The 11,228-nt window shown below is 40.2% G+C and overlaps 1 protein-coding gene across 1 annotated transcript in view; it reads left to right on the plus strand.

Moving 5' to 3' along the window:
• Positions 1-11,228, plus strand: part of LHFPL2 (LHFPL tetraspan subfamily member 2) — a 98,632-nt gene that overhangs the window by 82,210 nt on the left and 5,194 nt on the right. The window contains exon 2 of the mRNA XM_033164851.1: positions 1,919-2,712. Coding sequence (XP_033020742.1) covers positions 2,283-2,712 — 430 coding nt within the window. The 5' untranslated portion in view covers positions 1,919-2,282. The remainder of the gene's footprint in view (positions 1-1,918; positions 2,713-11,228) is intronic.

An 11,228-nucleotide genomic window follows, 5' to 3' on the forward strand; every position in this document is an offset into this window, starting at 1 on the left:
CAAAAGAAACTATTATTACAGTTCCTTCCTTCCGGTGTATTATTGAAATGGGGCATGCTGAGAGAATTTGCTGTTTTGGCAGCTGATACGTTATCTCCCAGCTTTTGCTATTTACAGAGGGTGTGTTTGCACCACATGCCCATCAGTCTGCCTGACGATAACACTGCTTGTCCTTTAATTTCTGCCAGAAGTCAAGTTGTGAACTGAATTAGCTCTTTGCTTACTCTCTTTGAGTGTACCAGAGGTTGGGACATTTAATTCCCTTTTAAAATTAAGAAAATACACCAATCATCTCCCTAATAAAGCTCTGTCATCCATTGTAAAATTAACTGGTGCCTATATTAAATCAACCTTTTTTGGTTCCTCTCTTCATAGGCTAAGAGCATCCATCCACCAAGTCATATAAGATCAGCCTTCCCCACATTGCACTCTCCAGATTTTATTGGTCTACAGCTTCCATCAGCCCCAGCCACCATCGCCAATGTTCAGAAATAATAGGAGTTGTAGTTTGACAATGTATAGAGGGCCATGGATTAGGGAAAACTGATGTAGATCATGCCGCCTTTTTATTATTTGGTGGTGGGTGGTACAGACAATTTTACTAGATCTTTTTGGCAAACCTCTGAATGATTTGTTGTTCTGAAATCCCCTTGCATGGCTTCTGTTTAAAGAGCAACTACAGCTTATTTATTTAAATTACACTTCTACCCTCTCTTGCTCAAGGAGTTCAGAGTGGTCTCAGGTGGTCTCCAGTTCAGGTAATTTACAGGGAACTAAACACACTTAGTAACTTCAGTGGCAGAAAGGCATCATATGCCCTCTGGTTTGCTCAAGTGCACTAGGCTTTATTCTGTAGTGCAAACAAAATTAACTATTCCCTCTACATCCATTGTTATGTATGCATAATTGTGCTACTCTACCACACGAAGCTGTCCAAATGATAAGATAAAACTTTCAAGGTCCGTCTATAACAATGGTTCCCAAACGTTTCCCCCCATGGACCACTTGAAAATTGTGGATGGTCTACTTAATGATTTTCCTGCCTCTTGTAGCAATTGCAATGCACTGGATGCTGTAAGATTTTTAATTGCTTCTTTTATTTCTTATATTTTCATTATGTTGCAATTTGTATTCTCAGACATGCCATGAACCACCTGAATGATGGTTATGGGCCACTGGTGGTCCATGGACCACAGTTTGGGAACCCATGTCCTATAGGTTGCTCCACCTTCAAAGGTCAGATCAATGGTGGTGGCCACCCAGTCTGTGGATTGTTTTCCCCAGAGGAAGATCTTTTCATTCACCCCAGTTTTTGCACGATCAGATCAAGTTTATCCTACTGATTTTCTCTGGTGCTCTCTGTTGATTTTTATTTTTGTACAGTTTCTATTTTTGTCTTTAAATATTGATTGTAAGCCATCCTAGAATTTGTCAAGCTTAAATAAAATACTCTGTTAAAGCCACAGAAAAACCTTCTGATTGAACTATGCCTTTGTGCTCATAGATGAGGCAATTCAGTCTTTTTATTTTCATTCAATCTTCTTTAACCTAGACAGCTACCACTGGCATGTAATTTCCGAGGAGGAGTTTGAATGGATGGGTGTGCTTGGGAGTTTCTGTGAAACTTGTAAAGCTTTTGACAAACAACTGGTAAATCGGATGGTGTGGAACTGATACTGTAAGTACAGGCACTGCCTCAGGAGATTAATAACCCTGCTGAGGTTAAAAACTGGGAAAGTCTCCAGCAGACTGCATTTGACAAGCCGGTGTTAAAACTATTAGATGTTGATTTAGATCTTTGCTTAAAAACTTGGATTGTTCACAAAAACCGTGGGGGTATAGTTAAAACATTTCCCCCCCCTTCAGTGCTAACATTCTCTCTCCCCCCCCCATACCCTTCTTCTTTTCTCTCTTTTAGGTATGTGATGTCAAACCAGTAGGCTGTTCTCTGGAGCCTCCCACACACTATTGTAACGTCATGTGCCAGTATGAATATTATTAACACAGACACACATACTTCAGTGCTCTGCAACGGAAGAGGAGGAAAGAGAAACTAAACGTTCAGAATCAATTAATGGACTGCCTGCAAAATGTTGCTTATCTAACTTCTGCTGAGAATACCTCCCATTTCTGCTACTGGAGAAGAGCTGAGCAGAAACAGGATCATACCGTCCGTCTGCCCCCCCCCCATTAATTTCCATTCATATATACTTATTACAATCCCTTTTTATCTTGGATTCCAGGCTCTGAACTGCTTTGGCTGCAAGCACTTGGACAGCAATATGTGTCATGTCATTGTCACTTGCCGCTCAATGCTGTGGACACTCCTGAGTATTGTTGTGGCATTTGCAGAGCTCATTGCCTTCATGAGTGCTGACTGGCTGATTGGCAAGGCAAAACCTGGGAATTCTGAGGGCATGGACAATGGGATGGGAGGATCGCTGGAGCCATTTCGTCCAACCTTAGGGATCTACGGACGTTGCATCAGACTCTCACACTTGAAATCATCAATGCCCGACACGCTTTGTGGCCCTTATGCTGAAAACTTCAACGAGATTGCCAGTGGGTTCTGGCAGGCGACGGCTATTTTCCTTGCTGCGGGGATCATGATACTCTGTGCTGTTGCATTTGTATCTGTTTTCACCATGTGTGTACAGAGCGTTATGAAGAAAAGTATTTTTAATGTCTGTGGGCTGCTACAAGGGATTGCAGGTAAGTGTATGAAAAGGCAAAAAGTGAAACATATTAGATATCTTTGTGGTATGTGGATAAGGATGCATTCTCAACAATATTTTCTTTCTGCTAAATGTAAAGACCTGTTCAAGTAGTTTAGTCTCCAGAGGACTGCATTTAGCAAGCCCATGCTATAATTAATATATCACAAACTAGTAGCGGAATATCATTGTTCCTTCGTTCAGAAATGCTTCTTCAGTAAATGGAGCACTTCTTGTCTTGTTGGAATCTGGGGGCTTCCAACAAGAATACAGAGGGAAATAAAAAAAAATCGCATTAAAAGCTTCCTGAATCAGGGCTGCCTTCAGATGTCTACAAAAAGTTATATAGTTGTTTAACTCTTTGACATTTGACTGGAGGTTGTTCCACAGGGTGAGTGTGACTACCAAAAATGCCTTCTGCCTGGTTGTACATTGAGGGAACCACCAGAAGGCCCTTAAAGTTGGACCTCAGTGTCTGGGCTGAACAATGTGGGTGGAGACGCTCCTTCAGTTATACAGGGCTGAAGCTGAAGTTATACTCATCTTTGATTCCAGTCCTTAGCTGTGTGACTAGCACAAAATGGCAAACTTAATTTGTCTCAAACCAGGAAGCAAGGAAAGGAATCATAAGGTATGAGGGGGAGGGAGGATACAGGGGAAGGTTTTTATTTTCTATTTATTGCATTTATAACCCTACCTGTTCTCTGAAGAGCTCTTAAATACATTATGTATGAACCAGCAATTCATATCTTTCCTCACCACCATCTATTTTCTCTTAAGAGAATCCTAAACAAACCAGAGAAGAAAATGGTGGGTTAGCCAGAAACCATTATAAATCAGAGAACGAACCACTTCTGTATCTGAACCCTTTTGGTTGTACTTTCATTCTGAAACAAACAAACAAACAAAACTACAACTAATGTGAATATCATCCATAGATGGAAAGAAACTATTTTTTTTAAAATTTAGTTCCTTGTAAATTATGTTGTGGCTACAGAATTAGTAATCTCGAGATGACTCTTTACTGAGTTCACTGATGCTTTGTCATGGCAGTGCTATTGCACCTGGAATGTTGCCAGTGTTCTGCTGATGACATGTGACAGTCATGATGCACAAGTTTCTTAATTCTTGCACTTGCAAAGTGCTTAAGCAAATGGTTCAAGTAGTCTGCCAGCAAGGCTGGAAACAGATAGGACTATGAAAATATTCCCTCATAACTGGATTGAAGCCTAGCTTAAATACATCCATGAAGTTTTATTTTTCAGAGTTGTTTCTGTAAAGTGCAAATATTTTGCAAAAGTAGTCCTGGTTTTGATTGTTTTTTTTATGTGTACTTGGGACACAGATGGTACTCTTTTTCTTATCACCTTACATTTCCAACAGCTATCAAAGCACAAGCACTTTCAACCATTTAGAATATTCTTGATTAACAGGGCAAACTTATACATATTTATTCAGAAATCCAATGCTGTATGCAGAGTTCTCACACATCAAGACTTCACTTTCCTCCCTGCACCTAATGCACCCCCAAAATCTGTTCCAGAAGGCCCCCTAAACCTCTGGAACTGATTTTGAGAGTGAGTAACAGAGGGAATGCAGGAGAGGAGAGGAAAGAAGGGACAATTCCTTTGCACAGGGGGAATGGTGGTGTGGGATATAGCATAGCTCAGTATCCAAAAAACCAAAGTGCTGGACCAAATGCTCGTTTACAACCAACTTTACTGTACGCTTGCAAAACAGGGGCCACTTACAAACACCATCTCCAGCTCCTCAAAAGATTCCATCAACGATGTCTCTGAAAAAAATTACACATCACTTGGGAAGACAGACAAACTAATGTCAGTGTACTGGAAGAAGATTGAGTAGATACTGCACCTTTTCACAATATTCTAATTTTCTGAGATTGTGAATTTGGGGTTTTCATCAGCTGTACGTCACAATCATCACAATTATGACAAATAAAGGCTTGACATCTCTCGCTTTGCATGTCATGAGTCTACCTCATATGTTAGTTTCACCTTTTAAGTTGAAGTCCTGAAATAAACGAACTTTTCCATGATATTCTAATTTTTTGAGTATCACCAGTAAGTCCAGTGATAATTACCTAGTAAGGATTACTGCCCAGGTTATCTTTAAAATCTTGCAGAAATTATGATGATTAATATTTAATCTTTTTCCTGGAATTTGTGGGAAGAAGAAAACTGTACACAAATGGTGCGTAAAATGAAGATTACAGAATGTTCTTCTAAGGCTTTAGTCCAAGACGTTCATTTGCATGAGCATGTAGGGCTGCCAGGTCACAGTGAGCCCACACACATCTTAGGCCAAGGAGCTTTTTAGTCTGTCTGCAAATAATCTGTCTTCTGATTAAAAGGTTCCTTTTGGGATTCCTGTTATCCTCCAGTGCTCACAGTTCCTTTCTGTTCTTAAAGTGGGGAAGTAGCAATCTTCATTTTGTAAACATTTAGAAGCCATACTGTTAAGGAAAGAATAAGTCATCAGCTTCAAAGGGCCATAGACCAACACAACCATATCATTAGATCAGTAACTGCTGCTTGACAAACAAAAGGGGCTGGACAGGCGGTCATTTGTGCATCTTCTGCGAGTGCAGGAGCTATTTTTAAAAGGCTGTGAATTACTTGAAAAACCTGAGTTTGAGCAATTTTGTTCCTAAAATACTAACAGGGAATTAATTTTAAGTGGATTGATTGTAATAATAGCTTCCTCTTTTCTGCCTGTAAATATCAGTAGTCTGTAGTATCCAGTTGGGTGTTCAGGGACTGGGATTCAGAGGCACACTAAATGCATTCGCCCACATTCATCCCTTGCTACCCTTGGCTCTCTTTTTCCTCCCTCCATTTCTCTCTATGTTATATTAGACTGTAAGTTCCTTGAGGTCACAGAGCTTAATATTTTTGCCTATAAAACTCTGGAAAGTGCTACATATACTGAAAGAACTAAATACATATTAAATAATAACATGGGGTTGTTTTTTGTTTTGTTTTTAAAAGGGTTGTTTCCATGCTCATATTAAAACTACTTTCAAAATATTTTACGAAAAGTGCATATTTTGTGCTAAGTTTCCACTTAGGTTTGTTTTTGGTGGGTTTTTATTACTACTTTATTTTACCCATTAGTGCCAGCCCTTCTACATTTCTCGGAAAATGCTGTTTGGTTTATAGTGGAAATCCTGACACTGTCTCAAGTACATTTGCACTTTGAACAGCATGGTACATGAGTTCCTGTATTCAGATGGCTGCATTCCAGCATGACTGCTGAAAGTTAAAGCTCGGGAAAAGACTTGGTGGGGGCAGGAGGAGAGATGAGCCTAAGAGGGAAAGTGTGCTTATGCTAAGTATATGTGCTAATCAGGCATTGAAATATGGCAGAGCCGATTTCAAATAGTACAGGATAGTACATTAACAGTAACTATTTTAATTGCGTTACGGATTGAGGTTTGGCCTAGCAAAGTGGGCAGCTTAGAACCTCCTGTGCCTCTGGGCTTGCTTAGACTCCATGCACTTCAGTCTCCCTGTAAGATACATAATGAACATGCCTTTATATGGAGCAGGAGATGAAGGGCCTGAGCTGATGAAAGTTGGCAGACAGCTCCTGAGAGGAGGCCATAATACTGCTTCTTCTTGTCGTTGCTCAATCAATTTCTTGTCACGTTTTCTCTGTCACAGTGCCTTCTTCCCAAATCGTTTTTCTAGCCAAGTTGGTAATGCATCAGCCTCCTCCGTGTTCTTGGCATGTCATCTGAAAGAGGAGTCAGATTAGGACCTGAGGCTCAACACAATCCTAACAGTTTCCAGAAGAGGCAGGCTATAAAACTTTTCTAACCAGCCTCACTCAGGCACCTGGGTGGACGGATTGTCCTAGCTAATACACTGTAGTAGAACAGTAATGGAGGAACACTCGGCAAGACAAATTGGAATGTTTCTTGAGTTTAGTTTTGGAATGGTTTTAGGAAAATGCTGCACAACTTAGGGTCAGCCAACAGGACTACAGCTAAAACTTTCAGGAAAAGTAGCAGCTTCCCTAACCTTTTGGCAACACACTTTGCATGTGATTTTCATTTTTAGTCTGAGCAAGACTGAACTTGTATAGGTGATGGTCACGAAGACAATGTACGCCAAGGTTTGTGAAGTGTCTTTTCTTCTTTCCTTGTCTTCATCTGTGGGTTAACATTACAATCCTGACTACTACATTGATTCCAATAACATTTAGCTTGCATTGCCTGGAAATAAGTATCATTGAACTAAATGGGGCATACTTGTGATTTTTCCTAGGATTGCACTATAAATCATCAGTGGATTGCAGTATTAACCTTTTTTAAATATTTGAATAAGAAGCGAGGATAAAGGTTTTTTCTGTAAAAAATCTGCTAGCAAAAGATAGAAGATAGCTGTGATTAAGCTATTTGCAGCAAACTGGTCCAGCATTATTGATATCCTTTTTGATAGAACTGATAATTATTTGAAAATTGCTAGTATACATGCAAAGGAAAGAATAACAGACTAATCATATGAGTTTTGTGCTGCCCATGACTCACTATATGTGGTGTTTTTCGGGTTGGTTAAACCAAGAACTCAATTTCAGTACAGTTTCTGTAAAGTGCAACTGAATTAGGAAAGAGTCTGGAAAATCCCTGGTGTTGCCAACCAGTCCTTGCGGCTTTTAGTTTCAGATCCTTCCGACACGTTTTGTCATTTTCATTGGCTAGTTTGTATTTTATAAGTATTAATTCAGGGAGCTGAACTTATTGAATATTTCCAGTCAGTTGTTGAAATCTAGGGCTGGATTTAGACACATCAAATAAGCATTTCAGTTTAAAGCGTTGTAAATTTAAACAGGAAAAACAGGTAGGAAAAAGGGACCCCACATCGCCATCTGGTGGCACAATGTTGTATCGCATATACAACGCATATAAATTGCTTTTTCTTTACCAATCTAGCTGAATCCTAGGGTTGGCTTGACTAAGTTACTGCATTTAAATAGCTATCTATATCAAGTTTGCATTTTTAGGAATGGGTGTGTCACATGTATAGTTGGGTCCAAATACAGTACAATATTTTGTCTATGACATCAGATGGATTCCCTTGGGAAATGGTGGACTCTCCTTCATTGGAGGTTTTTAGGAAGAAATTGGATGGCCACTTTCTGGTACCCCCCACCGCCCGCCAAAGCCTGCTTTAGCGGGAGGTGGGGGTGGTGGAGAGGCAAGCAGCAGTTTCTCTGCTGTAGTGGAGAAGCTGCTGCTCGCCGCCTCCTGCCCCCTGCCAAAGCCTGCTTTAGCGGGAGCCAGGGGGTGGTGTAGGGGGCAAGCAGCACCTCTCTGCTACAGCGGAGAAGCTGCTGCTAGCCCGTCCCGTCCCGTCCCCCCCGCCCAAACCTGGCTAGCGCCCCCTCCATTTTGACGCCCTAGGCAATTGCCTAGTTCACCTTAATGGACGCGCTGGCCCTGGTTATGGATGCTTTAATTGGAGTCCTGCATTGCAGATTAAAAAAAGGTAAAGCCCAGTGACAGTTAAGTCCAGTTGTGATCGACTCTGGGGTTGCGGCGTTCATCTCGCTTTACTGGCCGAGGGAGCCAATGTTTGTCCGCAGAGTTTTTCCAGGTCATGTTGCCAGCATGACTAAGCCACTTCTGGTGAAACCAGAACAGCACACGGAAACGCTGTTTACCTTCCCGCCGGAGCGGTACCTATTTATCTACTTGCACTTTGACGTGCTTTCGAACTGCTAGGCATTACAGGGGATTGGACTAAATGACCATTAAAGTCCCTTCCAGTTCTACAATCAAATGACAAGAAAACAGACAAAACACTTCTCTGAGCTGTTTTCTGTGTTTTCCCTTCATTTTAATAATGCAGCATGGTCCTTGAACTGACGCTCCATTGATCCCATTTGGGCAATTTCTGCTTTCTTTTTGACAGGCAAACACCCCTTTGTTTCAGTAGGAAATGCAAGGGGGTCGTTTCTGGATTTGCAGACAGCATTCAGCTTTGCCAGTATACTCTGCTATTTAATGTGGCAGAACAACAACTGTAGAAGAGACTGTCAGAACTAAATATCATGCTTCTGGCTTATCCAAACAAACAGCTGGGTAACCATGCTCTCTGAAGGAGTTGTTTCCAAGATCAGACCAGGGGGATCTGCTTTATGTTATTGCAAAACTGCCTCTGCTGCTGGTCTGGCATTGCTCAGATCCAGTGCAAGGCAGTCAGAGTGATGTATGACGTTGATGAATTTTAGTACTGAACTTTGAGTTCTTGGCTTTCAACAATGATGTTGTTCCTTATGTTTAGTGGCTATTAGCCCTGATAGCTAAGTGAAACTTCAATATTTAGAGGCAGTGCATATCTGAACACCAGATGTTAGGGCCAAACAATTGAAGAGGATTGTTGCCTTCAAGCCTTGCATACAGTATAAGGTTTCCTTAGATGTATCCAATTAACCACAGTTCTTGTTACATCCTGGAGCTCCAAACAAAGCCTTTGAAACCAGAATAAAAGGGCACATGTACCTAAGCTAGAACTTAGCTCTTGCTACTGAACTCCCTTCTCTTCAAAATTATATGGACAACTTCTTTTTATTAATTTTCTAAGTCAATTTGTGTCTAGAGCACAATATACTTCTCTTTTTCCTTTCTGTTTTTGGAGAGATAGATTGTGTCTCTCTGTGTTAACTTTTTTTTTTAGCTAATCCTTTTTTAGCTAATCACTTAGAAAGTGGAGGTGCCCTTCCAGATGTACCTCCACAAAACTTAAATTGAACATCCTCTCCAAAGCTGCCTCCAGCCTCTGAGAGTCCAATTAAAAGCACCAAATTAATTAGCTACTCCATTTCTCCCCTACATTTGCACTGTACAAGACTTGTACAGGGATCATTAAATAGTAAGTAGGTGGTACCTCAATACTTAAGGATTGAAGGATTTGTAATTTCATGTTCTTCAATTAAATTACACAGGCATACTAATTGAGTGGCAAATATAAAGGTGGAGAAGGGGGAAAACAGGCTGCTTAAAATTTCTTTAGTGAATTCTTTGATTTACAGATAGAATGGATGCCTGGACACACCTGTTTAAGAAGTCTGTGCTAATAAGTTAATGCAATGCACAGTAGTATCTTGTGGTATTTGCTAGCAAACATTTAAGCGTTTAAATCTTATTTACACAGTTGTCTGATAAATGCATATAATGCAGAATTAATGATGACAGAAGCCATTTTTTTAAAAAGATTCTGACTATGAGCACATAGCCTACATTTTAAGAAGCAATCTGTGCAGTGTTAACTAATTTTAGGTGGAAAATGTGATAAAAAGCTCATTCAAAGCTGTCAGGTCCCTGGTAAACAGCAAGTCAGGATATAGCTATACCACAGGTTTAATCATCATCTCCTTTCCTCAGGGAAGTCAAGTTCTGGGGTCAGCTCACCAAGGTATAAGACAGATGTTTGGTGTGTACATACACCCTCAGAGGTTATGCTCAAGTTATGTTTTCCTTTAACACATGTGCATAAAATGTTTTCTGGTAAGAGAAGCTAAACTTAGATTGGAGCAGTTTTAAAGCATCCTGGTTTTGATAGATAAAAGCCATTTCAAATGAAATTTTGGCGCTAAAATTTGTAATTTTCAAACTTCTGCTGTGTCAATAAATCTCCTAGTCAGAAAAATGATGCTGTATAGCACACTGACAAAGGAACTTCTGATGACATCAGGAAGGGGATTTCTGGTGTTTAGTCTGTCACAGCTGGTGGGCTCAGAAGGATGAAAGCCCAGTTTGTCCTGGTCTGCCCAAGATGAAGCAATACTTTATAGTCTCAGTAACACAGGCATGCTGGCAAGGAACACTGCACAATGTTTTTGGCTGTTCCTGACTCAGTATACAGATAAATCCCTAATGTTAAGACTGGAACATAATTCACATAGGGGGTTTTGCAACCAACCAAATAATAAAAGGCTACAGATAATCCAGGTTCTCTCTTTTTGTTTAAGAAATGCTTGTTAAAGGACTTTACATACAGGGTCTGATGCATTTTGAACCTTCTCATATGTCCAAGTGCAGCTTTATGTAATGTGGGATACTGGGATGTTTCTCTCAGCTGGCTGGCATTCTGTCCCAATAATTAAGAAACAGTAATGTGCTGGAGCATGTACAATCTTAATTGCCATGAATGAGACAGAAACTAGCACTCACAGCTGTTCCTGCCCTCAAGATTTACTAAGAAACAAACCAATACTGGCTGTGATTTATAACTTAGAAAAAACTTCATCCTCGGTGGAGATGGGGAGGAATAATAGGAATATAGTTAATACTGTAAACATTTTTCAGTGTTGTCATTTGATTCATTTTACATGTGACTGTAATTTGTTTTAACTGTTTTTAATGCTGAATTTAATGTTGCTGTAACCTACCCTAGGATCTATCTGCTGGTGAAGGGCAAGTAATTAATTTAGTAATAATAATAATTCTCCATTTGGCCACATCCTGCTGTGTTGGTATTACTGTAT

Source organism: Lacerta agilis, chromosome 11, assembly GCF_009819535.1.
Source record: "Lacerta agilis isolate rLacAgi1 chromosome 11, rLacAgi1.pri, whole genome shotgun sequence".
NCBI classification, from domain to species: Eukaryota; Metazoa; Chordata; class Lepidosauria; order Squamata; family Lacertidae; genus Lacerta; species Lacerta agilis.